The sequence below is a fragment of the Panthera tigris genome, chromosome D3 (assembly GCF_018350195.1).
Source record: "Panthera tigris isolate Pti1 chromosome D3, P.tigris_Pti1_mat1.1, whole genome shotgun sequence".
Classification (NCBI taxonomy): Eukaryota; Metazoa; Chordata; class Mammalia; order Carnivora; family Felidae; genus Panthera; species Panthera tigris.
In genome coordinates, this window is record NC_056671.1 from 28,325,992 (window position 1) to 28,353,002 (window position 27,011).

The following is a 27,011-nucleotide window of genomic DNA, read 5'->3' on the forward strand; positions in this document are numbered from 1 at the left end:
TCTGGTTTGGAGCCTGGATGCCCAAGCAGGGTTAGGGGCCTGAGAATGGATGGGGGTGAGGGGTGGGAGCGGAGTAAGGGGCCCGGCCCTGGCAGAGGTGTGGCTGAGGAAAGGGATCAGGACTGAGTGTGAGGCCATCCTTGGACCCACCTTGCTGTCACCTTCCTGTCCATACCTGCCTTCACCTGCAGACAAGTGGGTGAGCTCCACCCTGAGCCATGGGTGTCACCCACATGGGCTTCTGGAAGAGGTCTGGTCTTGAACCTATCTGCCGTCACCTACTGGCCCAGTTGCAGGCTAGGGAGGGGACCTACTGTGCAGCCTCAATGAGGTTTTTGCCATCAGAGGGTCAGGAGCAGGTTCCCAGTAACCACCTGGCTTTGGTTTCTGGCCCCATCAGCCTTCCTTGGAGAGGCCTGAGTAATGTATTCTGTGTGTGGGGACAGTGGGGATGGTGGGCAGTGGCTTATATCCCCAGAGTGTGGAGCTCTTAGGGGAGGCATCTCCCACCCACATAGCATCTATCTACCTTTGGTTTAAACCTAGGTTCCTCTGCTTCCTGCGTGTGGGGCCCTGGGTGTCTCTATACCTCTAGAGGGGACTGCTAGGGTCTTCCTCCTTTCTCCTGCCTCCTGGCCCTCCCATGCCCCATGGACCACCTCTTCTTCTAACCCCAGCTGCTCAAAATGCCTGGATGCCCTCTCCTCTTTCCAATCAAATTCTGCCCACCTGCCCTTCTCCTGGATCAATGTGGGGAAACTGAGGCCAAAGGAATGGAAAGAAGTGCTGGCATGCAGCAATGTTGAGTGGTGCAGCCAGAACTCTAATGGGGGAGATGGTGGCAGTGGTGGGTCCTGGCAGAGACTGACAGAGCCAGTGGCTTCTGGGCAGCCTGGCTTCCTGGGAGGGGCTGCTTTGCTAGCTTCGGCCCCTAGTGGGTACATTTCCCCAGGCCTTGCAGGGCCATAGTGTGCCTTCAGACATCAGGGACCTGGATAGAGGGCCCTGAGCAGCTGCCTGGACAAGGGAGCTAGATGGCATATGTACCTCTCAGAAGTGGTATACACTTCCAACAACGGCCCTTCCTCCGGGCAGCCCACCCTCATCTTCCTCTGAGCATTCGGTCAGGATACCCAGGGCTCATCACCCACTAGACACTCACCATCTCCATTTCAGAGTTAGGGAAGCTGAGGCACAGTGACATAGTGTGTCTGTCCTCACAGCATGAGTCCAGGCCTCACAGTAAGGGTGGCGTGTCCAGTGAGGTGAGGGGGCAGGGGCAGGGGCAGGGCCAGGCATGGGACTGCCAAAAAGGGAGACTGTTGGGCTCCCAGTGGGGCATGAGGCACAGGATTCATGCTGGGAGAGGCAATTAGCAGCTGAGGATGGGGCTGGGAGTGTGTATGCCATTTGGAGCTCATGGTTCAAACCCCAGTGGGTTTTGAGGGTGCGTAGGAGTTCACCAGGGCAGAAGGACAAGCGAGAAGTACAGCATGGTGACGCTCACAAAGGCCCTGTGGGGAATTGGGGCTCAGGGTGAGCAAGCAGTACCCAGGCCCCTGAGGCAAGATGCTGGAATTCATTCAGTTCTGTCCTCGCCTACACCAGACTGTCCAGAGCTCCGTCCCTCCTATGGGCAGAGATTAAAGGGTTTCAGAGGCTGGGGCAGGCTCGGGGGAGGGAATCTGTACAGCAGGGCTGACTGTAGGCTTTCTCTCTGGACCTGAGGACTATCCCCTCTCTGGGCCTCAGTTTCTCCATCTGTAAAATCGTGAATATGGCCCCTAAAGGGGCTCATGGCTCTGATAGACTTGCTGGCTTAGGGTAGGGGGTATGGCCAAGCCCCACCAACTGGGACCAGGCCAGGGACTCAGCCACAGGTGCTTGGAAGGCTGGGAGCCCAGCTGGCTGAGGTTGTTAGGATGGTCTACCCCGGAAGAATCATCAGAACATCTGTCCCCGTGCTCCCCCACATTCCCCACTAGGCCTGGGCTGGCCCAGCCCCCAAGCATTTCTTAGAGATTAGGCCCTAATCCCTTTCTGCTACAGGGGGACCCCAGCCTTGGTTTGCTGTCCACTCAACCACCCCATCCAGCCCTCAAGACTCTGGAAAGCTTCCAGAGGGAAGATGGCTCCACTGAGGTGGGGCCCGGGACCTGGCCCTCACCCTGGCCAGCTCTATTCAGCCTGAGGCATGCTTCTGGGCCCCTCTATTGCTCAGGTGAAGAGGAATCTCTTCTGATGTTGAGGTGAAGAAACTGTCATGTTGCTTTTTCGAGCCAGTTCTATGGGTACAAATCCCCACCCTCACACCTGCACCCCAGACAGGCATTGCAAATCCATCCCTGATCTCCTGCTCCACATTGCTCCAGGAAGCATCAGCTTTCACAGCCCTGAACTCCAGGTGGTTCTTTCAGTGGGTCAAAAGCAGTGCAGTCAACTTGCCTGCCCTGATGGGGGCAGGGGAGGGCAGTCTGGTAGCACCCTGGGTTCCTGGATCAAGGAAAGCCAGCCCTAGAAGGGTTCAGGGCTTTTTACGGTTTTACATGGTGCTGGAGGCCCAAGAGAGAGGGACCAGCAGAGTGGGGAGGTTGGCACTGAAGTTGTCCCCTCTGACCCCTCATGGACGTTCCCACCTCATCACCCCTCCCATCACCAGAAACTTCAGTCCAGGGAGGGGCAGGGTTGGTTCGAGGGTAGGGGTAGGAGGGCTGGCCCTGCCCCCACAAGGGCTGGGAGGGCGCCTTGACACAGCTCGGGCTCCAGAAACATTTGCTTTAAGTCTTAAAATATCAGGTTCCTGCATCACAGGGCTCCCCTGGGGGCCACCGGGCAGGCGGGAGGGATTTCAGGAGTAAGAAGATCCCCTCACTGGCCCCCACCTCATCAGCCGATCTGCCCGCCCCTTGGCCTCAGCAGAAGCCAGCCAAGTGTTTGGTGGCAGCCAGCAGGGCCCCTACTCTTCTGTTTTGGGGGAACCCCCAGTTGACCATGGCAAACCCCACCTCTTTGGAACCCCAACCTTCACAGAACCCTGGGGTGGGGTAAAGGTGCAAGACCCAGCAACCTGTCTCCCCATAGAGCTCAAACTTGCTCCAATGGACTCATGGATGCTTTTATCCAAGGACACAGTTCAGATAGGGAAACTGAGGCCCAGGGGAAGCAAGGCTTCCTTAAAGCCACAAACAAGCCTCTTGTTCATGGCAGTAGAGCTGTGTACCCTACCCTAGTGTCCAGGCCTGTGGCAGATACAGGGCCACTAGGGAGAAGTCTTTTTTTTTTTTTTTTAAGTAATCCCTACACCCAATGTGGGGCTCAAACTCACGATCAAGTGTCATATGTTCTACCAGATGAGCCAGAAAGATGCTCAGGGGAAGTCTTGAAATGGTGATGACGCTACTTTGGTGCTGGGTCCAGCATTCAAAGTGGCTTCCCAGGGTCAGAAACATTTGCATGGGGTTTTGAAGGGTGAGTAGGAGTTTTCGGATGGTCCTGGTAGGCAGGCTCCCTGGACAGAAGGGCCAGCTTTAGCAGAAGGACCAGCCTGGAGGGTACAGCTGGTGCCAGGCTCATGGTGTAGATAGAACAGATGGCTCTGAGGGGGCAAGCTCTGAAGCGCCTTGAACACAGGGCTAGGCAGATGGTTAGCCCTGCTCCCAGGTGAGGGTGGGTTGGAGACTCAGGTAATTCTGGTGCTCAGAGGCTTTGGGACCTGTTGCTTAAGGGGGACAGAAGAGCCCTCCTGAACAGACAGTTCTGCCACTCAGTGTGAAGGTGGCTGCCTCCTACCTCAGCTACCCCTGGGACCACCGCCCGGAGGAAGGCACAGCCCCCACAGCCAGCCCACTCCCTCCCAGGCAGACCACCGGCCTCGGCCCGGGGGACCAGCCTCAGTGCAGAGCGGGAATTGGAGCTGGCAGCAACAGCTGGCCCCACTCGAGCGTCCCCCGGGGGCCACTGCCTTGTTCCCAGGCCCCCAGCCCAGCCCGTTCCCAGGCTGCACCCCACCCCCAAAAGCACACTGCTAGGGACGCGGTTGGGCGAGGCTGTGAAGGGACCACCGGCTGGGAAATCTCCTATCCCCTCACTATCAGGATGCAGGACCTCTGCATCAGGCTGGGAGGAGGCACAGCACAACCCCCAACCCACCGGGCCCCTGCCTAATTCCACTGCTCGTGTCCATAGGCTCAGTCTCCCTGCAGGAATACACACACTTCAAATGATTGGAAGACTCCAGGGGGACCCCACCGGCCAGAGGGAACCATGGAGGGGGGGCAGCGAGACCCCCACCAGCTTTCAAAGCAGATGCACACAGATCTGTGTAGGTGCAGAAATATATCATTTTGGTGGCTGCTGTCCTTTTTGGTAGCACATGTTGGATGAGTGTCTACTTGCTTCCCTGGGAGCTCCAGGGAGTCTTGGAGAGCTCTAGGTGGTGCCCACAGACCTTGTGTTACTGTCGTCCTCCTCTGCCCACCCCATGCACACACTGGGGTGCCAATTTCTATCTGTGGCTGAGCCATTGAACATCTGTGTGTCTGCCCGGCCCTTCAGAGGATTCCAGATGCAGCCATACATCAGGGTGCTCCCCTCTCAGAAGGGTCACCACTGTGTTGGCTGCTGCTGAGTGTGTGATGGCCTGGAAGATCTATCTGTTTTCAGGGTCTCCCATACCCTGGCTGGGGCAAGTCTTCTATTTTGCAGGTGGGGGAAACTGAGACCCAGAAAGACTGTGAGGCTGAGGCCGTGGCAGAGCCTCAAGGGTGGAAGTGTCCTGTGGATTGCCGACTGTGGCTGCCAAATGACATGGAGCAGTGGGGGAGGGAATGGAGGCAGTCTTGGGAGGGGAATGGGGTGGAGCCAGGTACAGACCCCTGAGATCCACACTGTCCACACCGTCCTGCTTCGTGGCTGGGGCCAGAGGAGGCAGGGGCCAGAGCAGCTCTCCCACAACCCAAGGAGCCAGGTGCGGTGTCTACAAAGGGCAGAGAGTTATGGCCAGGAGGATTAGTAGGTCGTTGGCACCCCTGAAACCCAAGCTGGCTGCTGGCTCTGGGAATGGGCGTCTGACCCCTCTGCGGCCTCCTGGATCCCGGAGAAAATCCTCGAGGCCGAGTTAATACCAAGACCAATTTTTATTTCAACAAAGTTAAGTCTCAACAATGTGACACTGAGGGAGAGGGATTTTCCTGCCACAAGGGAAGGGGGCTGGGGTCCCAACATGGCGCTGCCCTTCCCCCTCCCCTCCTCCCCCAGCTGTCCCCACCACAGGGGTAGGGACTGGATTGCCCTGAAGATGAAGCTCTGTCACCAAGCAGTTCAGGCTGTTCCTTTCAGAGTGATCCCACCACCTCCAGCTCTTCTTCCTCAGGCCTGCAGGCTCCCAGGGCCTGGAATGCCCTCTCTGTCCCTCTCTGGCCTCCCAGGCCCCTGAGTTGAGCCAAGGGGTCTCCAAATCCCCCACCTCCCTTATCTCGTCCATGAAGGTGGGGTGTAACCCATGTCTGTGACCTGGGCAGGCAGGTCTCTGGAAGGTTCTCTGATCGATGCATGAGCCTATGTCCCTTGGGTCACACAAACTTTGTGGACCCTGACCACGCCCCATGTGGACGGGCCACACATCCTCCTACTTCCAAGGGTGACATTGGCTTGGACTTAGACCCAGCCCAGGGTGCTCTCTGGGAGGGCTGTAGGGGAGGAGCAAGGGCCCTGGCGGCAGAGGGCCGCACCCCCTTCCCCCCCCCCCCAGCCCTTCTTCCCACCCCTAGAATACCCAAAGGGAGAGTGGGAGGGGCTGGGACCCAAGAGGCTCGGCCTCAACCTCACTGGCCCCCAGCCAAGCCTGGGGCCAGACCCGGAAGCTGCTCTCCAACCAGATAATCGATGGTCTGGGGGCCGCAGTGGCTGCAGGAGGGTTGGGAGCCCTGTCAGAAATTGCTCCTGACGATGACCACATGCACGGCCCGAAGGGACAGGCTCAGCCAAGCCCCACCTCGTTACCCTGCCTTCCCTCTGTAGCGGCCACTCCATCACCCTCACCCCAGCTCCTGCAGCCTTCCAGGCGGGGCGTCCACTACTCCTCATTCTATGGAGGGGAAGAGGGCCTGTTTGGGCCACGGCCTCTACATGGACCCCAGCCAGCATTCAGTGCTTGCAGGCCCCGAGTGTTATAGGGTAGACCCAAGGGGGCACAGCCATGGGAGGCCCATGACAGTGGGGGGACACACACTGGAGGGCAGAGGGACGGGTGTGTGTAAAAGTTAGAGGTACGTCGGGGCTGCCCAAGGCTGTCCACATGGGCCCCTGGGCTTTACTCTGAGGGTACTGCCCGAGGGCAGGGCTAGGGGCCCAAGGGCACCCTACGACAGGCCAAAGTCAAACCAGATGGGCTGGGGGCCCCGTGGGGCAGCCGGGCCATTCGTCACCGTTATCTGCCCCGCCGCCGCCGAAATCACAAACACATTTTTAAGTGAAGGACTGGCTGCCACCGGCCTGCGGGCCCTGATGCCGCCCAGCTGTGGCCACACTGGGTGGGGGTTGGGGGTGGGGGAGGGTATGGAGAGGGGGTGTGGAGGATTAGCAAGTGGCCGGCCTGATGGAGGAGTGCCTGCAGCCCCCAACATACCCCCAATGTGTTCTGGAGGCCAAGCCAGTGCCAAACCTCCCGTAATCTGACATCTACAGTCTCCCCTGCTTGGACCCCTCTGGAGCTGGGGTGATGGGCCCCAGAAGCACCCTCATCTCTGCCCTGGGTACTCCTGCTCCCTGCCTTCCTCCCACAGCCTTGGCATCACAGATTCACCCTCTGACCCACATACTGACCTGGGATGTGCATTGGGGCTATTTGTGAGGACAGGGGCTCTAGGTCAGGGATGTGCTTTCTGCATAGGGCTGGTGGCTCAGTAGTTGCTCCATGGGAGAGACTGGGTTCAAGACCCAGAGAGACAAAGACAGAAACAGAGGCAAGAGATAAAAAGAGACAGAGATGGGAGAGGGAGCCTGGCCCCTGTCACCAGAGACCCACCCTATGTGTCACCACAAAGCGAGCCTGGGTGGCATGGCCCTGTCCCGCTTGTCCTGTGGCCTGGTTTTGCTACGTGGCAGGACCCGTCCTCTAGGGTGTGCAGGTGAGGGTGGGGCTGGGCTCCGTCAGGCCATCACTCTGGGAGCCGAATGCAGGTCCTGCCCAGCACCCTGGACCCCCGGGCAGGCCCATGGGGGTGGGGGGCGCCGGGAGAAATGGCCTGTGACGGGGGTGGGCGTCCCGGGCGGGAAAGCAAACAGTGTCAGCGGCTAATGAGCGGGAACCGGGCCTGGGGCCGAGGGCCCGGGGAGGGGCACGGCCATCGCTCATCCTGACAGGCGGGCAGCGAGGGAGGGCTGGGGACTAGAGGTAGGGGGGAGCATGAGAGCCGACAAGAGCGTACCCTAGAGACCCGACCCCACACACAGACGGACAGACGGACAGAGTGGAGGCAGGCAGGCCTCTCACCCCTGGCTGACTCCCATCCCTGGCTGTGGCCCCAGTGGCACCCCACTTGCTCCATCATCTCCTCTGTCTGACCCAGCTGGCCGTCCTCCTCCCCCACAACTAGTCTTTGCAGGACAAAGGAGACTGTCCCAGGAGGGGTTGCTGAACCTGGGAACCCCACATTGCACACTGGGGTATAGGAACGGGGGTCTTGAGGCCCTGCCCCTCCCTGGGCATTTCCCAATCTTTATAAAGCAGAGAAGGCCAGGTGTGCTCTGAGAGGCCCTCCTTGCCCTGACTTTCCATGGTCACCCTTCCTCCCTCCCTGTGTGCAGCCCCAGCTGTCTTCGAGGTCCCCACCCTTTCACAAAGTCTTCCCTCGATACCTCCAATACCTCCGACAAGCCCTGAAGCAGTGGGTGGGCTGACTCCACCACGAGGGAAGCAGCCCCTCCAGTCTTGCATATTAAAGCTGCAGTCCCATTTCACAGGTGGGAAGACTGAGGTGCAGAGCTGAGCTGGATGTCAGGCCCAGCTCTTGGTCTCCCTGCCTCTAGCAGGTTAGAAGCCCCTGCACCCCAGGCCTTGCCCAGGCAGAGCTGACCCAGCCTCTTGGCCTCTTGTCTGCCTTGAGCTCCCTAAAATTACAGGATTCCTGAGCAGGCAAGACCTCGAGAGTGCTCCTGAGTTTCTCCTGGCCGGCCCTGGCCCTGGTGGCCCCAGGAAAGCTCGGCTGCCCGAGCGGCCTGTAGGTGCCTGCCTACGGGGGTGTCCAGGCCCCTGTCCTGCCTCGGCTAGGAGGGAGGGGCAGCCATAAATTCACACCGCCAGCCGCCTGAGGGATAAATGTGTCATCGACTGCACGATTTACGAGCACACCCCTGGCCCGCAAGGCAGAGAAAACAAGCCTCTGTGTACACATGGCGCGGCGGGCAGGGATGGGCGGCTGCCGGGGGGCATGTGGGGGCATGGCAGGCCAACAGGACACGTGCATGCGAGAGGTGCAGGGATGTGGACATGAGGGTATGGGGACACAGGCATTCAAATGGGTATGTGGGGACAGACATACTCATAAAGGGAGGTGGAACTGTACATCTTTGATATACCCACAAACACACATGCGCACATACATACACTGGTGTGATTGCATATACACGCACACATCTGAAGGTGGCACAGCATGCTCAGGGACACTCAGTGGCCATGTCACCCAGAAGCATGCATGGTTCCACCCTGGAGGTGTGCTCTTTCTCCCACATCCCGATTCCCACAGAGAAAGGAAAGATAAGGAAGGCTCCTTGGACGTTTGTGTGTGCATGTATGTTTGTGCATGTGCATGTGTACATACGTGTGCTTATACGTGTGTGAGTGTGTGTGCAGGGTCTCTACTATCCCCAGACAGCCCACGCAGGGAGCCATGGTGGAGGGCCCACTGCATGAGGATGCAAAGACAGAGCAGGGAACCAGCAGGCCTACGGAGGATATAGGTGTGTCAGGAGACCAGGATGTGTGGGAACAAGGGCTGGGTGGTGATGCCGCGGTCCTGTGTGGGGCTTGACTGTCTCAGAGGCCCAGGGGCACCAGGAGCCATGGCCCTGACAAGCCAGCCACTGAACACACCCCAGGCATCAGTGCTAAGCAATGAGGCCATAACAGCCTTGACCCCTCACAGTCCCACTGCCTGGCCTGCTGACCATGCATGCATTGCCCACTTTGTCCACCAGGACCCTGTGGGGCAGTTCTAGGCTTGAGGCTCTGCTGGCACCAACCAAAGTTACCTGCTGGGACTAATCCAGGTGCAGCAGCACAGGCCTGAGAGTGCAGGGGTGGGGGTGGGGGTGGGGGCGCGGGGACTGCAGCAGGAAGCTTCAGGAAACAGAGGATTCCAGGAAGACCCCGGTGGACTCAAAGCAGCGTCACCGAAGTCTGGCAAGGAATTAGGATTCTCATGGAATTGAGGCTGTGGGTCAGCTTTAGCTGTCAACACCCTTCCGTGGATGATCTCAGAACCCACTCATGCTCTAGACACTCATCTTGCTGGCCTTGCCACAAGAGAGTCAGGAGTGTGGCCCTCCGGGAGGATTTCTGTGGCGGTGGATCCCCAGCCCGGGGCAAAGGGGCTGACTGGTATCCTGGAGACCACCATGGCAAAACCATGGTACCCCAAATAAGGACAGACAACATCACTGCCCTCCACACTGGGGACCTCCAGATGCAGAGCAGACACCTGGAGAACCGATCCGGGACCTCTGAGACCAGAGACCTCCACACCAGGGACCTGCCAAACGGTGACCTCAGACCAGAGATCCCCAGAGGAGAGAACCCCATACCAGAGACGCCTACACCAGAAATTCCATACCAGGGCTCCAAAGAGAAGAGACCTATAGAGCAGGGGCTCTAGATGAAGGATCTGCAGCAGAGAGACTCATAAAATAGGGACCCTCACTAGGGACCCCCGGAGCAAGGGGTACCCAGGTGAGGCATTCTGTGCCAGGAGAGACCCAGGGCTCCCACAAACAAGTCTGTCCCCATTTTTCCTATAAAGAAAGCCAATGGTCTTCCCCCACTCCCCCCCTGCATGAACATCTCAGGATGGCGTTGTCTATGGGCTCTGGCTCTGCTCTGGTCTGTGTCACTGGTGTCCTCCCGGGTGTGGCCCCCCAAGACGCACTCTTGCAGGAGATGAGGCAACTTGAACACGGTGAGCACCTTCAGTGGGCACACAGGGGCGCAGGCGTGTTGGGACAGGCGGCTGTCAGGGGCGCCGCCCCCCCACCCCCCCCCGGCAGCCCTGCCCAGACAGAAGCCCTTTCCTCGGTATCTGGCTGGAATCCTTCAAGAGCATCTTTAAATAAACAAAGCACAGAGAAAAGTGAGCTCCTAAATACAAGTCACATTAACATAGATTTCCATGCAGAAGCACAGCAGAGCTTGGCCTTTAGGCCTTCCATAGGCCTCCTCAAAGCCCTGCTCAAGCCTGGGAGTTGTAGAGGCCCAGGGGCACAATCAGCTGGGCGATGCCCACACTGCCCCGACACTCACCCCCACCTCCCCAGCCCCCTGGCCCCAGGCTATAGTCTCCCTCTTGGGAATGGGCACACCAGGCCTATGCACACACCTGGGCAAGAGAAGCAGCATGGGGACCCTCTACTTGCCCTGAGGTCTGTACCCCCAAACCCCAGGGGTTCCCTCTGGCAAAGCTTGAAGGATTCCCTTCCAGCCCCTCTCACTTCTTTTTTTTCTTTAAAGTTTATTTACTTCTTTTGAGAGATACAGAGACAGTGCAAGTGGGGGAAGGGCAGAGAGAGAGAATCCAAGCAAGCTCCACCCCATCAGCACAGAGCCTGACAAGGGGCTCAAACCGACATAGCCGTGAGACCATGACCTGAGCCAAAAGCAAGAGTCAGACGCTTAACCAACTGAGCCACCCAGATGCCCCAGGCCCCTGCCACTTCTGAAGGGTTTTTTTTACCCCACTGGGGACACAGTGACCTTGTGGGGATGATCCCAGGGTCCTGTGTGACTGGGACAGAGGCAGGGAGAGCAGCACTGGGGTGGGTGGAGAGAGCCAGTCAGGCTGTCCTTGTTGTTGAAGGTGCCCTCCCGTCCCCCACCCCTTGCCACATGAGTGTCTATCTGGCCAAGAGCCCCTCAATTTGTCTAACACACTTAAACAGGGTGAGGTGAGGCCCTCCCCGCAAGGACACCTGTAGTAGGACAAGGGGTGAGGAGGGTGGGAGCCTCTGATAGGTGAAGGCTGGAGTCCAAGGGACCTGCACCCCCAAGCCCCCCCAGACCATGCAGACAGTAGCCTCCAGATGGGACTGCACACTGCTGGGAAGAATGCTTCAGAACCAACAAATGACTGGACGGCAGCTCCCCTTACACATCTGGGGCCCTTCTGCCCTCTCCCTCCTACAGGCTGAGCCCAGGGCACCTCTGGCCCCTGCAATCTCTGTACCCTCCCCTGACAGGCGTCTCCTGGCAGCACAGTGCTGCTCCCTCAGCCTGAACATCCCCAGGAGCCCTCCCCACCACCTGCCTTCAACATACCAGTCAGTGCTTTTGATGTCCCGGGGCTGGGGCACTCAGGTTTGTTCTGAGGGTCAAGGGGATCATCCACATGATGAGGACCAGGGTTTCTCTCAGGCACAGAATTCCAAGAGCTCTGAAGGACGCTCCCGTCCCCGCTCCCTCCGCTCTTTGAGAGATTTCATGGTGGACATTTGTTTCCCTGTGTATAAGTGGCCTTATTTCTGCCACAAGAGCCCTGAGGGGTTGTCTGCAGGACACACCCCTGGGCCAGGGATCCATGAAGCCAGTGGCTGAACTGGGGGTCTGGGCAGTGGGGGTGCTGAGCACACTCCATAGGTCTTGGGAACATTCCCATGGGCTCTCTCAAGCTTTGCCCACACTGAGTACTGACCCCTCAGGGGATGTCCACAGTAATGGAGGGGTCCCCACCTGGTCGATCTCCCAGCACCCTTTGTCCAGCTGGCCTTCACCACGCTGCGGGGTGGTGGTGACAGGAAAGCAGGACAGAAGGAGGGATAGACCGTGTTTCCTCTGGGGCAGAGAAGATCCCCATGGGAAGGCTTCTCTGGGAAGGACTGCTGATCCCCAGACCCTGCAGGGCCAGCCCATGGGTTCTCCTGATAGGACAGGACGTCATCCTCTGCAGACATTTCCTGTCTGTGCACAGAGAAGGTGAGGACGAGGAGAGTGTTGCATCCATTGTAGACAGCCCTGGGTGTAGACAGCTCTGGGCATGTGACTGTGCTGGGGAAAAACGGAGGTAGGCCTGGGGGATACCCCAGGGGCTGTTTAAGGAGGGCGGGACACAAGAGCTAAGGCCAGGCCCAGTCACCAGGACCAGTGACCCTAAAGGCCCCCCTCAGCCTAGGGGGTGAGTGCTTCCCGAGAGCCCCCTGCTGATTTATGGTTCTCCAGGGTGGACAGAGTTATGGCTGCTAAGGCCTTCCTCCCTCCCTCTTCCTCCTCCCTGTTGGGGGTCGGTTGGGGTGGGGTGGCTCTCAGCTGGTTTCCAGATGGGCCTGATAGAGGGGGCATCTTGGGGTGGGAGGCCAGACACCCTGAGCAAAAGGACCTGGCCAGTGTCAGCTGGCCAGCCATAGCTGCCTTTGTCTCTCTCTGTGGTTGTCTCTGTCTCTGTCTCTGTCTCTGTCTCAGGCTCTGTCTCTGTCACATGCAGCCCCCCTTCCCCGAGGCAGCCTGGGTGGGTGGGAGTGGGAGCCGGTGATTTATCGCCTGCTGCCTGTCTTCCATCGGAAACGCCGGGGGTGGGCGCAGACGGTGCAGTGAGCTATGGGCCCCCAGGGCCCCGCCACCCACCCCAATGTTGTTGCTCTGTCTGAGCGGCGGGTGCACCCCCCCCCAACGTGGCCAGGGCTTCGGGGGGCCCCCAGACCTTCCCAGGGCCTCGTCCACGCGGGCCCCACTCAAGTCTCCGCCCACCGAGGGGCCGCCCCCTCCCCAGGCTCCCCTTCATCTCCCCAGGCAGGAGGGGGCCCACGAAGGACCCGCACACACTCCTCGCCCCCAGGTTGGTCGGGAGGTGGCGAAGCGTCTGTTCCACTCCCCCTGGGGGGCTCCCATTCCACCATCCCCACCGGCTTCTTCCTTCTAGTCGCCCTCCACGCCACCGGCCACCACGCAGCCGGCCACCACGCAGCCTCTCCTTCCAGCCCTGCCTCGGTGCACACAGCAGGGGCCCAATGTATGTTTACGGAGCAAACAGGCGGCAGGAGTGCGGCTGGAGCACCTGAGCTGACACTCCCTCCGCCTGGCGGAAGAAGTCCCTTATCTTCCCTGTTGATGGGCTGTCAGCGACCCCGGGGAGGGGAAGGGAGAGGAAGGTAAAGGAGGGGAAGGGTGTAGAGGGGGCGCGCTCACCCCTCCCTGTCAGTGGCCACTTGATGCACCCTTCCCTGTTCCCGTGGGGTGTACGACCTGTCCGCCGTCTCGGCGATCCACCCCCACCAGCCTGGGCAAATCCGTCCTCTCCTGGCGTCTGTTCCTCTGCGGACCCTGGTTGTCTGCATGCCCAGGGCTCACCTCGGCTGCCCTCGCCCCACGTGGGGGGTTTTCCGCAGACCACGAGCGCCCTCTGGTGGCTCATTCGGGTCGCGGCGCGTGAGGGGAGAACCGGATGCCGATTTGGGGGCGGGAGGTCCTCAGCCGAGGCCGCAACCCATTTCACAGACAAGGACACGAAGATTGCCAGAGGGAGGTCACGGCTGTATCTGTCCCAGGAATGCCGTCTGGCCCTGCCGGGGCTTGTTCAGAGAGGCTGGGGGTGGGCAGTGATGTGGTCAGAGGACCCCTGGGCTGTAGGGCAAAGGACCCTGAATCAGACAGCTTGGGGGCTGCAGGCGTGGGGGGATGCCTTGAGTGGCCACCGTTTTGTTCCCATCTGGAAGGAGAAGGAGTCTGAAACCGCAGAGAGGACCAAGCTGTCAGTGGGGAAGGGCCCCTGGGGCAGGTGTGGTGTCCATTAGATGGAGGACCACGCTGGGGGGAGGGGCATGGCAGGCCCTTGAGGTGGGGGTAGAGGTGTACATTCCCCCTCCCTGCACAGGGCCATTCAGGGGCGCTGAGCTGGGACCATCCACTTCCCCACACTCCTTGGAGGCCCCAGGGTCAGTGCATGGAGGGTCAGCTCAGGGTCACAAGTTGGGACCGGGGACTCCCAGGCAGCCTGGAAAAGATTCGCCAGGGAGGCCAGGCCAGCACCCTCTGTGGCCAGTACCTTGGGCAGAAGCCAATCTAAATCATGGAGAACTGACAAAAGAGAGAGAGAGTCTAGGAGGAACCATGGAATTCAGCTGCCCTATTTACCAGGGAGTAAGGAAGTTCTTCCTCAGGTCTGACCAGACTGTGACACCAGCCTCTTTCCTACGTCAGAGGAGCTCCAGCTGCTTCTGCAGCTCCGGGCTCTCAGGGTTCCTTGTGCCCATCCTCTCAGAGGGACACGGCCCAGAAGCCCTCAAACTTGTGGGCAGTGGGCCTGGGCTCCTGCTGACCCCTCCACATAGTGTCTGCTGGAGCCTGGGCTCACAGCCCAGGAGGCTTCCTTCTCTTAGCTTGGGGTCACCTAAGACCCCCAGGCCATTTTCTCCTGAGCCCTACATTTGTTCCCTGAAGGCCTCAGTGAGGAGTAAGAGAGGAGTCCTAGGGGCTCTGCTTCCAGTGCAGCGTGGAGAAAGCTCAGGCCCAGCAGGAAGACCCCTCCCTGGCATCTGGTTTCCTCCTCTGGAAAGTGAGGGGGAACATCCCCTCCCTGTACCATGTTGGGACTGAGTTAGGCTGCCTGTGTACCTTACTGTGACAAAGACTATTACCTCTGACCCCCACCAGGGGCTCTGGGTGTGCTGGGCCATCCCTGAGGGTGTGTGTGTGTGGGGGGGGGGGGGGGGTGGTGGCAGTTCATTTGTACAAAAGGGGCCATCCCTGATGTAGTGATAAGGCCGGATGGACGGCTGGACAGTCGGCCACAGCCCACAATGGGCCGGATGCCCCGCACCTGCCCACAAAGGAGGGGGTGGCTCCTGCCTCACGTCTGACCGGCAGCCCTGAGATAGCATCAGCCCAACCGGAGGGCCATCCATCTTGTCCCACAAAGACTGGGACAAAGGCCATGTCAGCGGCAGCCTCCCCGACCCGGTCAATGGGGGCCAGAGCCTTCCTGTGCCAGGCGCCCCAGGCCCAGGCCTGAGGCTTCTTGTCAGGGTCCTGTTTGGGTCCATGAAGAGTGGCCTTCATTGTTTACAGGGCCAGCCAGGTGGAGGCCCCACCCAGGGCAGGAATGGGACTCCAATATTGAGGAAAGTGTCAGCCCTTCATTTGGGCACCCTGGGTCCCTTGTTAGCAGCTTGTGCCACAGTGGGGCACCCTGGAGGAGTCCCAGGCCCTGGCTGCTCAGCCTGAGTTCAGGGGTGGGATAGGGGAGACCAGGGACCAAGGCTGGTCCAAGCAGTCAGAGGCACCTTCCCACAGGAAGTGGTGGTCAAGTGCAGAACATGACTCCAGACACTGTGCAACACCCTGGTACCCACTCAACCCTGCAGGGACCTGCCTCACCTGTCCTCCAGAGGCTGAGCTTCTAATTCAGATGCCCAGGGAGTTCCAGGTGGGTCATCAGATTATTCTCACCACCCTGACCCATCCCTGACTGCCCTGAAATCTGCCCATCTACGCTCCCAACAGTCCTCAGAGCCTCCTCACGGCCCCTCACTGACCCCCAGAGACCCCAACTCCAAACATCCTCTCTCTTCCTCTCAACCACACTGTCCTGCAGTGCCCTCGATGTCCCCACTGTCTTCACTGTCCAGTATCCTCACCGTCCCTGTGTCCTCACTGCCCCTCAGTGTCCTCACTGTCTCAACACTGTTTTCACTGTCCCCACAATGTCTTCACTACCCTATAATGTGGTCACTGTCTGAGTTCTTCTGTGCCTTCCACTTGAACTCCTTTGAAAGTGAGTGGTCTGGGAGAGTCACTGATCCCGTGTTGGGTGTAGGAAGATGTGATGCATCCCCCTTGAATCACCTCCTAGGGCTTGTCCTGTGGTTTGGGAGGGGAATTTCCGGGTGGTGGGGCACAGAGACCAGTCAGATTGGGAGAAGGGTTTATTCTGCACTGGAGTTTGGTGTGGGGAACCTCGCAGGGGCTGGGCTGCAGCTCACCCCCTTGACCCGCCTAAGCGTCCTGGGCTTTGGCTCGCTTCGCTGCAGAGGGGCGCGTGTGGCCCGGGGCCCGCAGGGGGGTGGTGGGGTCTGGAAGACTGTGCCCAGGCGGAGGACGAGCCCCGGTCCGGGTCAGGGCGAGGGCTCCTTGGGGCAGGGTCCTGTCGGGCTGGCACGCCCGCGTCGCTCAGCGCCTCTCAGGACTACTCGTAGAACTCGCTGGCTCCGGCCGTCTCCGCCACCAGCGGGGCGGTCAGCGACAACGGGTGCGCGGCGCGGGCGCGGGCGCGGGCGCGCAGCCGGCGCAGGCGACACAGCAGCAGCAGCAGCAGCAGCGCGTGCAGGAGCCCGAGGCCGAGCAGCAGGAGCTGCGCTGCCAGCGCCCCCCAGCAGAACGCGCCCGGCGCACAGGCGGCGCGCAGCTCGTCTTCCGCCAGGTACGGCAGCAGGCGGCCGCGCAGCGCCGGGGGCGCGGCACAGCGCAGGTCGCGGTAGGGCGCGCGCTCGGGCCGGCCGGCCAACCAGGCGCGCAGTGGCACCAGGCGGCAGTCGCAGCGCCAGGGGTTGCCGCCCAGGTGCGCGGCGCGCAGCACGGGCAGCGAGTCCAGCAGCCCCGGCGGCAGCGCCGTCAGATTGTTGCCCGTCAGCACCAGTTCAGTCGTGTCCGGCGGGAAGGCGGCGGGCAGCGAGGCCCATGTCAGCCCGCGGCGCCCGCAATCCACGCGCGTCCCCGCACAGCCACACGGCGCGGGGCAGCCCGCGACTGGGCGGCTGGGCGGCGCTAGCAGCAGGAGCAGCAGGCTCAGCGCCCGGCGCGGCCCTGCAAGGGAAGCGCCGCAGTGAGCCTGGTGGCCTGTGTGGCACCTGGGCGGGTCCCTGTACACCCCAGGGCGCTGGGCCCGGCCCGGGCCCGGGAGACCCGAGCCCCGCCTTACCCGAAAGCCTCTCCACCTCGACCATCCGCGCGCTGACTGGAAGTCCGCCCTAAATCTCCCTACTGCAGCCCAGATGACTGCAGCGCCTCCCAACCCGACTCTGCTCATGGAGCGCAGTCCCGGGCCTGCCTGACCCCAAACTCACCAGAGCCCATGGCGAGAGGATGGTGACCTGGCTTGTTCTGGAGCGCTAAGCGTTGGCTGGAGAGCCAAGCGATAATGCCGCCCGGCCCCTGCCAGGCCCCAGCACCCCGGCCAAACCGACCACAGCGCTGCCACCCGCCAGAAATAACCCGGAGGCCCAGTAGACAGACGCTGCGGCCCCAGATAGAGCACTATCACCAGGGCTCGCAGGCTACCAGGGCTTCCGCCCCCCACCAACCCAGGGGAGCAAGGATCACCACTGCGACTTCATCAACATTGTTCTCCTGTCACCAGGACAGGATGCAGCATTCACAACTGAACAAAACTGGAGACTGGGATTGGGGGGGAAGGTATCATGCTGGGGGTGGGGGAGGGATGGCCTAGGCAACCCAGGGCAACAGTGCTGCTGGGGAGAAAGGACCTCCAGCCACAGGCAGGGAATGGCAGTCTAGGGGTGGGGGGTTCCCAGGTTGCCCAGCACCCACTGTTCCTGGAGCCCTCAGGCCAGGCCACAGCCCTAGATGAGGAGTTTGGGCAATTGCAGGCGTCCCTGCCCCACCAGCCCCGGGAGATCCTTGCCTGCAGCCAGCTGCTCTCCTTCGGTCTGGAGGGATCCTAAGCGCTTCTGTTGCCCAACCTGCCACTGAGCTACCCAGTGAGGGGTGAGGAGGTAGGGAAGGACTGGCCCACCTCGGCACAAAGTGAGGCCTCAGCGTAAGCTGGGTGGCCCGAGGGAGGGGGCACATGAGGGTTCCCACGTCCACTCTGTGGCACTGGGGTGGAGAAATAGACCTGGGATGCCGAGGATCTGCTCCCCTATTCTGCCTTGTTTTATCCCCCTACCTGAGTAGGGCCTGGAGTCGGAGTTCATGACCTTCTGGGGCAGGGGTAGATCTCAAAAGTCATGGCCCAAATTAGCTCCTGTTCCCCCAAGGCCAAAGAGGGCCAGCTGTGGGGGCTGCTGTCCAGGCCCCTTGGAAGCAGATACAAGTAAGGGGAGGGACTGGTGCTGAGAATAAATTAGGGTTGTTTGGGGGCTATGAGCCTGCATCTCTGGGTCAGGTTGGGAATAGTCGGGAACAGTCCTGGTCTGGACCATTCCGGGACTGGGGTTGTGCCCAGGCCTGTTGGAGATCCAGATTTATTCCAGGGTGGAGTCCAGGCCAGTTGGGGTCCAGGGACGGGAAGGGCCAGCCTGGAAACTGGCAGTATATCCATGGCAATGTGGGGCTGGGTTGGGGTCACTGGTCCTGCATCTGCTGCTTCATCTTCTGCAGCATCTCCTGCATGCGCCTTAGCTGGAGGTGAGACGGGAATAGCAGAAGGTAGAGTGACAAACATGATAGGAGGGGCTGGACCCCCACCTCCACCCCTTCTCCTCCCCTGTGGCCCCACTAACCTCCTCATCCTTCATCCTGATGAGCTTTTCTGTCTCAGCATCCGGGGTAGGCAGTGGTAGGATGGGGATGGGGCTCTCCATGCGGCTGTCCTGGGTCAGTTTGCTGTGGGGTGGACAAGAAGGACAGTTTGTCTGACCCCCAACACTACCGAGGCTCTGCCCTCCTGAGCTCCCACACCGTTGGGTCGGCTCTGGGAAGACAAGGTGCAGGGTGGGGGGCCTACTTGGGAGTCGGGGCAAAGTTCAGATCTGGGAAGGCAGCAAGGATCAGCCCTCTGTTAGGGAGCCTTGGCTGGGAACATGAGGTGCACGATCCAGGTCCGAGTCAGAGCTGCGCACCTGGTCATCTGCTGGATGCAGTGCGCGCGATAGTTCTCATAGTGCACGTCGCATGTCACGTCCTTGAGATCATGCATGTGTGTGCGGATCAGCATGTTGCGAAGCTTCACAAAGTCGCAGTGTGCCTGGTTCTCCACTGTGGGGCAAGAGCGGGTGTTGGGTGGGTGCAGGCCCGGGGGAGCCACCCCACTCCCTCTGTCGCACCCCATGCCTGAACTCACCCTCCACGATCCCCCAGGGGTACAGTCGCCCCCGGACCCGTTGCCCCTTGGCCTCCACCACTGTGTTGCTGCCGATAACCGCGAAGGGCGCACTCTCCTGGGAAAGGCAGGTACAAGGGCTCGCGCCCAGTTGGTGTGAGTATGGGGTTAGTGGCTGAAGAGGGACATGGGCACTCGGCACCTGGTCGCTCCTCCAGTATCACTATCAACAGCCCCTCCCCAAAGAGATCCTGGAGTTGCCCAACCCTTGTGGCTTCTCTGAAGCCAGAGCTGGCATGGCTTATACCCGTGGCACAGGGTATGTGCCCAGCCGGGCATATCCTCCCCTTCTGACACCATCTCCCATCAGGAACTGCTCCGTTCAGCTACCATCGCCATCCCTCCCTCCCCAGAGCTGAGCCCCTGCCTCCTGTTACTGATGCTGACTTAGGCTGGGGCCAAGGGCTCCACCCTGCTCTTGGCCCAGTGGCTGCCTATCCCGTGCCTTAGGCTTGGTTATTGCCACTCTAGATCCCGGGGCACCCAAAGCCACAACCATCCTCTGGAACTCAGAATTCTGGGAGCCAGGGCACACACAGGCTTGTGGCCATCAGGCCAGACCCTTCTGCTCGTGACCCATTGGAAGAAGACTGAGGAGCAGGGTCAGGGTGGAGGCCTGGCCAGGACTGTGCCTTTGGGTCCTGGCAAGTGCTCCATGACACACTAACCACACGGGGCCCAAACTGCACAAGCCAGTGGGGACATGAGTGACTGTACCCCACCCCCACCCCCCCACCCCACCCCAGGTGGAGGGGCTCTACTGCCCAGACAAAAGACTCTTTCCCCCACCGGGTTGGACCTGGATGCTTGGTGCCATGTAAACTGACCTCCAGTTCCCTCCTCTGCCACCCCAGGCCGCTCACCTTCAGTTCCCGATCCTGCTGCTTGAAGTCCTCATCCTCGTCAGAGTCACATTCAGGGAACTGGTACACGTGGATCCCAAACTTGTCAATCTCCTCCCGGATCTGTGGCGGGGCAAGGGCTGTCAGATTTGAGGCTGGCCAGGGACCCGGGGCCAGGTGCGCTGGCACCCAGGATCAGCACACTTGGTGTTCTGGGTCCTGGAGACCTAGCCCAGGCCCAGTTGCCAGGCTCACCCGCTCCTTCAGCTTCCGGATCTCGCTGGGGACGAGACAGTCAGCTTTGGCGATGAGCGGCACAATGTTCACCTTCTCATGCAGAGCCTTCATGAAACCCACATCCACTGGCCGCAGCCTGCAGAGAGCATCCAGGGGTGGAGAGGGGCATGGTGGGGGTGGTGGGGGCACAGAGAGAGGGTGGGATGGGCTCAGGGAGGGCATGGTTGTGAGGGCACAGGCAGAAGATAAGCAGTGACAGGTGCAGCCAACGAGGAACCATGGAGGCGGGTCCCACCCCCCACCCTGAGCCTGTTCCCAGGACATTCACGCACCCGTGTCCAAAAGGGGAGATGAAGTAGAGGCAGCAGTGCACACGGTTGTCTTGGATGTTCTTGCGGTTGAGGCCACTCTCGTCACGAAAATACTGCTCAAACTGCTGGTCCACGTAGTCGGTGATGGGCTTCCAGCTGCAGGTAGGCAGGAGGGTCGGTGAGGCCAGAGGGGACACTGGACCAGCCTAGGCACAGACTGTTCCCCAGCCAGGCTCTCCTCACCACTCAGAGTTGTTGACAGCATCCCCGAAGCCCGGTGTGTCTACAATGGTGAGCTTCAGCTTGACTCCCTTCTCCTCAATGTCCACCGTGTGCTTCAGGATCTCTACGGTCTGGCTGATGCGCTCTGTGGGTGTCGGGGCATCGTTTGGAGGGGTCTCTCCAACTCTCAGACCCCACCCCCACTGGGCAGCCAGGACCCTTGTTCTCATCCATTCTAGCATTTAGCCCTGGCCTCATGGCCTCACTGTGGTCTGGGCCACTATTCCTGGACCCTGAACAGGAGAGACCCACGCTGTGGGGAGAGAGGAGCAGGGTCTGGACCCAGAAGGGACCCCTTTGAAGGGTCACACAGCAGAGGATGGGGAACCAATGCCAGGGCTGCATAGGGCCCACTCACCCTCAGCACTGAGCAGCTTCCGGTCCTTGTACAAGTCGGTCAGGAAGAGGCTGTGGACCAGCGTGGACTTCCCCAGGCCCGACTCACCTGCCAGCAGGTACAGTGAAAGAGTCAGGTTAAGTCTGGGACCCCTCTGACAAAGCCTAGCTGGCTATGGCCCAAGCCACCCCACCTGGGAGTCCAGCCCACTCACCCGCCACCATAAGCGTGAAATCGAAGCCCTTCTTCACAGACTTCCGGTGCACCTGATTGGGCAGTGTGGCGAAGCCCACGTACTGCTTGTCGATATCCTGGGGGGCAGGGGCAGGGCAAGTCAGGAGCAGGCTTGGATTCCTGGGGCAGTCTGATGCCCTGTTCCCTACCCGGCTCAGACATGGAGGCAACAGAGGGCAGAGTCCTCTGTGTGGGGAGTTTCAATGGCAGAAATGGGGTGAGGGCCTGTGAGCAAAGGCCTGGAGCTGGGAAGGCAGGTAAGGGGGTGACAGGCATCCTTGCCCCCGCCTCAGTGAGGGGCTTTGCAGGGACCTGAGAATGTGTCTGTGTGTGTAGAGTTTAGGATGCCTGGCTGCAGCAGGCCTAGGCTGGGTCCTCCCTTGGGCGGTGGGCAGAGGGCACCAGGACCCAGACCCCTCACACACATCCAAGGCCCTCCATAGGCGGGAGAAGCCCCCTGGCCTCAATACTCACCCCTCCTGAGTGTACCAGGGGGTGGGAGGCCCCATCTGGCCACCATCCAGCCGCGGGGGTGGCTGGCTGCTGCTACCAAGGCGGAGCAAGGGCTATTTATAGACAGCGGCACCGAGCCTCCCCCACCCTCGGGGTCCCAGCGCCCAGTCAGGTGGACCCTGGCCCTGCCGGTCCCTGTCACGTCCCAGAGCCCTTGGGACCGGGACCCGGCAGGCACACACACGCTGACCCACATTCCACTCCCCTCTCCACACACACCTTGAGCCGCCTCTGGGCCTGGGTCCGCGGTGACAGCAGCTGCTCCACCAGGCGGTCCTGGGGCGCTGCCAGCGAGTCCATCGCTGCGTTTGGACCCCAGACCGGGTCAGACCCACAGGGGCAGGGCTTTCAGGAGGGACTTACAGGCGGTACTGCCCTGAAGCTCCGTTCTCGCCCCCGTTTTACAGACGCGGGAATTGAGGCCCAGAGAAGGGACGTTGCCCACCCGCGGTGTTGCTGACCCCAGAGGCCACGCGTGCCATGCCTCTGCCAATGCGGACCCGCCCCAGCAGCGCGCGGTCTCAGCCACAGGCAGGCCCGGCTCCCGCACCGAACCAGAGGCGGGGCCTCGCGGGCGCTGGCAGGCGGGGCGGGCGGGGAACAAGACCGCCCCACCCGCACGGTCGCCGGGAAACAGTCGCTTGGAAATTGGGCCGCGGGCGGAGCCACCGGAAAGCTGCTTCGGAGGGCAGGGCCCAGCATAGGAGCGCATAGGCACGGAGGCGGAGTCCCGCTGCCGGACGGGTGGCCTCTGTCCGGGCGTCTCCACCACCCGGGTGGGAGGGTGGGGAAGCCAGGGCCCACCTAAGGGCCCTAGGGGGCGGGGTTTGTGGCCGCCCCGCGTCTCGCCCCCTCCAGGTGCAGCGCGGCTTTCACCCGCCAGAGGGCGCCGGGAGAACGCTCCAGGGACCTATGCGCACCCACGCGGGCAGCGGCCCCTCTCACTCCTTTTCTCCTCATAGAATTGGCCCGGAAACCTCCCGGCGGTGTCGTGGAGTCCTAACTATCCACGGCCACACCCCTCCTTGTACGCTCCCTCCCCCCTCGTATGTTATGTGTGTGTGATGGGAGCAGGAGTGTTCTGGACTGGTGTGGCCCTTCCAGACACGTGGGAACTGGGAGGGGGCAGAGCCCACCTCCCCAGCCTGGACCCACCTCCCCTTCGCCCGGGCTTGAAGGGGCTCAAGTGCTCAGTTAGAGCACCAGAGGCCTACCCACCCTACCTCCGGGAAACTTGGAAGCTGCAGCCAGCCAGCACTGGCCACAGCTGCCCCCAGACCACTTCTGCCAGCCAAAGTGGGGGGATGGTGTGTAGAGTGAACTTACCCCCTCCCCGTCATTTGTCTCCCTGTCAGCCTCCTCGCCTGCTCTGATCCACAAGACGGGCCCACGAGGGCTGGAAAGCTCAAGCCGGTATAGCTCTCACCCTCTGTGACCACCCCAGGGGCCACAGGCCTCTCCTGGGCACCAAACCCTTCCTCACCCCTCTCTCCGGGACCCTACCAGAATCAGAACCAGCCAGCCAGGCAGGAGGGAGGCTTGGAAAGGAGCTGCAACAAGAACAGACATACTTCTTGGACTGTGTATCAGTGGGGATAGGCGGCCCCCAGCTCTTCCCCACCCTGGTTCTCCCTTCTTGGCTCCCCTGGTTGAGGGGCCTCTGTCCATTTGTCCAGGCTCATGATGCTGCTGTGGGGCCTGGAGGCCCCTGGCACCTGGGGAGGAGGGGTGGGCCCACAGCTGGGAACAGGAGAGTCTTTCATCCAGAGGAGAGCAGGGGGAAGCCACAGGGCACCTCCCTCAGCTCTCCCAGCTGGGCCCTCAGTCCTTGCCCCGAGAAAGCCTCCACACTGGCCCCAGCCCTCTGCCATGTGGACCTGTAGGAAGTGTCTGGGCCAAGTCCCACCCAATCTCCACCTGTAGGTCCACTAGAGACGCAGCCCCTCAGCCTAGCCCCCCAGCCAGACAGGCTGGCATCTCAGGCTCAGGGCATCTCCAAGACAGACACACCTGGGTCTACGCCTTAGCACTTCACAGCTGGGTGTCTAATGGAGCTTGTCACTCTCAGACTGCCTCAGTTTCTCCACTGATAAGGCACAGCCTCTGGGGAGGCCCAGGTCAGAAGGGCAAGAGTCAGGAGGGTGACATGTCAGGAGGGAAAGGGTCTCACTCCCAGCTCCTGCCCCTGCACCCAAACTCACCCAGACAGGGCCTGTGGATTCCCTGGGGGAGCTCCAGGGAAGGGGCCCTGCCACCCCCTCTCTCTGGCCCATGAAGTACAGCAAATATTTCTCAGGGCTTCCTGAGCTGTAGACACAGCTGCGCCCACCTCCTCCCGGTGCCTGAGACTCTCGAGGCATTTCCATTCTTAGAATCACTGGAGTCAGCTCTGGAAGCAGCCACCAGAGCCAATAGAGCCCCCATCACTGCCTGAGACAAGGTGGGGGCCAGAGGATGGGGGCACGGAGGGCCACCAGAGCACCCCCCACCCTCTTTCATAGTGTGGATAGACCAAAGCTCACCAACACCAAACAATATTAACGGTGAAACTACCATATTCTTCCAGCCCCCCCCCCCAGATCCTCGGGGAGCCTGTCCCAAAGACCTGGCTCCTTGGCTTTGTTCCTGGGGCTCCCCCTCCACCTGCATGGTGCCCTCTCCCTCTGGTCTGAGGGGTAGGGGACAGGTGAGGCTGGCTCCTAACTGACCTTGAAGGATGGGCAGACACAGGCCTGATGGGGCTCACACCTCAGCAGGAGGGAGTCCCTGGTGGTGCTAGGCAGCAGCTGCCTGGCCCAGTAACTCCAAGGCGCAGGAGAAGCTGTGGGAGCTGGTCTCCCGGGCCTTCTCTCTCTCTCCTTCAAACAATAGCCTGGCAGCATGTGTCCCTGCGTCTCAGGCATTGTCTGACCTGCCTTGATAGGAAGACAGCTCCTGGCCCGGGTTCCCTGGAGAGGCCCTTGCCAGCAGGTTGAGGTTGAGGGGCCCCTCCCCAAGAGCCTCACCTGTCCCAGGGCGGGGCGTGTCCCTGCCAGGAGACTGGCACCTGGCAGCCAGTGACTCCCAGCCCCCACCCCACCTGCTGGGCCGCACCCTGGGCCAGGACTTCGGGGTTCTACCCGGCATCTACCCGCTGTGTGAATTCCTATCTCTGACGAGGAGTGCCAAGGCCACCTTGATGCCAGAGTTAGGCCAAGAAGATCCCCCAACATGACTGAGCTCAAGCCAGAAAGGCCTCCAGCAGGGCCCCAGAGCCCCCTGCCCATCTGGTTACCCACTCCCACCCCACTCTCAGGATCTCCCAGCTCTGTTTAACCCCAGCCTCAGCTGGGTTTCACAGTGGGTGCCCAGGTCAGCCTCCTGTCACGTCCTGCATTCCCTGAGTGGGGGCCAGGCCAGCCCCTGTGGGAGGCCACAAGCCTATTTGTACCCACTAGGTTGGAAGACCCATTCTGGGCACAGGGATGACTCAGACCAGGCCTTAGAGGCTCCCAGTCTGGGGAAGAGGCCTGGCCACAGATCAGCCCACTCGAATTGGTGTGTGGGGAGAAGAGGCATAAGATGCACAGGAGTGGGGTGGGGCTGCTTAGGGTCTAGGTGCTGGCTGGTGGATACAGACCCCTCCCCTAGCCTGTGGCCTGCGGTGACGGTGGCCTCACTCAGGACCCCCAGCACGAGGCCTAAGGCCAGTTCGGGGAGGATACACTGGCACTGGACCACTGGGAGACACCCGGCCCATCCCCCCATCCTGGGAGGGGCACCCCGGCTGTAAGGGCCAGGGGTCAGGCCCCCAGGGGCCCAGTGCCCACTCCTCCCCTCTGTAGCCCCTGGCGCAGCGGCACTGCCCCAGCTGACAATCGGTTATCGCGACAGGGCGGGATGACGGCCGGCGGGGGCGGGGTCGCGCCTGGGCGCCGGCGGTGTTGGTGGCACAATGGGTGACAGCCGGCCGCGGGGGGAGCGGCGGCGCGCACGTACCTGCTTGTCCTCTGCGGGGTCGGGGTCGGGTCGGGGTCCGGGTCCGGGCCGGCGGGCGGGGGAGAGACGGAAAGACACGGTGAGAGGCGGGCGGGCGGCGGGGACAAAGGCGCGCGCGGGCGCGCGGGCAGGCGCCGGGCTCACCTGGGGTCGCCAGCTTGCTCTTGTACCGCAGGCCTGTGCTCATGGTGGCCGCCGGCGGGGGGGACGGGCGGCGGCGGGCGCGCGGGCGGGGCGCGGCGACGAGCGGCGGAGGCCGAGGCCAGGCTGCGGGGTGACCGGCCCCTCCGCGCCGCCGCCGCCCGCCCCGCCCGCGCGCCCGCCAGCCAATCGGCGCCCGCCGCGCCCACGCGCGACCCGGCGCGGCCGGCGGGGGCGGGGACCCAGGCGCCCCCCAACGGCCCCGCGCCCGCCGCCTCCGGGCGACGCCCTCGCTCACAGCCGCAGGCCAGCGCCCCGGGAACCCGGCGACGCCCACGCTGCCCCAGCCCACGGCAAGGCGGCTGCCCGACTCCCGCCACAACTCGCGTCTCCCGTGCCCAGGCCTGGACTCTGCCTGCCTCGCTCTCGAGGGACCCCAGTCGGTGCCTCAGCCTCTGACCTTCCCAACGTGTGGCTCTTCCGTAAGACCTTGCCCCCCAGGGACTGGCGGCCTCCTGCCAGCCGCCCCTCACCTCACCATTGTCGACGGGGGTGCTGGCCTGTGGAGTCCTGCTCCTGGCCACAGCAGGAGAGGTGATGGTCACCCCACGGACCGCCGGATGCCCGGCGCAGGGCCGGTGCCCCAGCTTCCCTCCTGCAGCCTGTTCAGTGCTGTGCACACCTGCTCTGGGAGGAGACACCTAGGCAAGCTGCAAAGTCCAAGCCCCTGGGCAGTTGTCCCTCTTCTCTTTTTCTGGCTTATTTTCTGGGATTATTTCTAAAGAGTAACCGAGCTGACATCTGGGACAGGACGGACCGACCTCAAGCCTGCCTGCTCCCCCACTCCCCACCCCAGCTGTACACCCTCTGCTCTGCAGATGGC

The 27,011-nt window shown here is 61.6% G+C and overlaps 2 protein-coding genes across 3 annotated transcripts; both read right to left on the reverse strand.

Moving 5' to 3' along the window:
• Nucleotides 1-16,106: 16,106 nt before the first annotated feature.
• Nucleotides 16,107-18,180, reverse strand: LOC122232646 (platelet glycoprotein Ib beta chain). The gene is made up of 2 exons (XM_042962500.1): nt 17,257-18,180; nt 16,107-16,996 (listed from the first exon to the last, which is right to left on the reverse strand). The coding sequence occupies exons 1-2, from the start codon at nt 17,264-17,266 to the stop codon at nt 16,380-16,382; spliced, it is 627 nt and encodes a 208-aa protein (XP_042818434.1). The 5' UTR covers nt 17,267-18,180; the 3' UTR covers nt 16,107-16,379.
• A 198-nt stretch (nt 18,181-18,378) lies between these two features.
• SEPTIN5 (septin-5) lies at nt 18,379-26,224 on the reverse strand. 2 transcript variants are annotated; one of them, XM_042962499.1, is made up of 12 exons: nt 26,132-26,224; nt 25,988-25,998; nt 21,477-21,573; nt 21,284-21,370; nt 20,887-21,010; nt 20,665-20,799; nt 20,351-20,468; nt 20,117-20,218; nt 19,215-19,311; nt 18,994-19,129; nt 18,655-18,757; nt 18,379-18,553 (listed from the first exon to the last, which is right to left on the reverse strand). In XM_042962499.1, exons 1-12 carry the CDS (start codon nt 26,172-26,174, stop codon nt 18,497-18,499), a joined length of 1,110 nt encoding a protein of 369 aa, XP_042818433.1. In that variant the 5' UTR covers nt 26,175-26,224; the 3' UTR covers nt 18,379-18,496. The 2 variants fall into 2 exon arrangements, with proteins under 2 accessions (XP_042818433.1, XP_042818432.1); XM_042962498.1 differs by lacking the exons at nt 25,988-25,998; nt 26,132-26,224 and adding an exon at nt 22,229-22,465.
• Nucleotides 26,225-27,011: the final 787 nt, after the last annotated feature.

Bases quoted from the DNA above. Each gene is read 5' to 3' on its own strand.
- SEPTIN5 (XM_042962498.1), bottom strand. From the start codon at position 22,309: ATGGACTCGCTGGCAGCGCCCCAGGACCGCCTGGTGGAGCAGCTGCTG. The intron at 19,312-20,116 runs GTGAGCGGCCTG...TGCCTTTCCCAG, and splicing joins AGCAGGATCGGGAACTGAAG to GAGAGTGCGCCCTTCGCGGT. The intron at 18,758-18,993 runs GTGCGCAGCTCT...TCCACCCCACAG, and splicing joins TGCATCCAGCAGATGACCAG to CAAACTGACCCAGGACAGCC.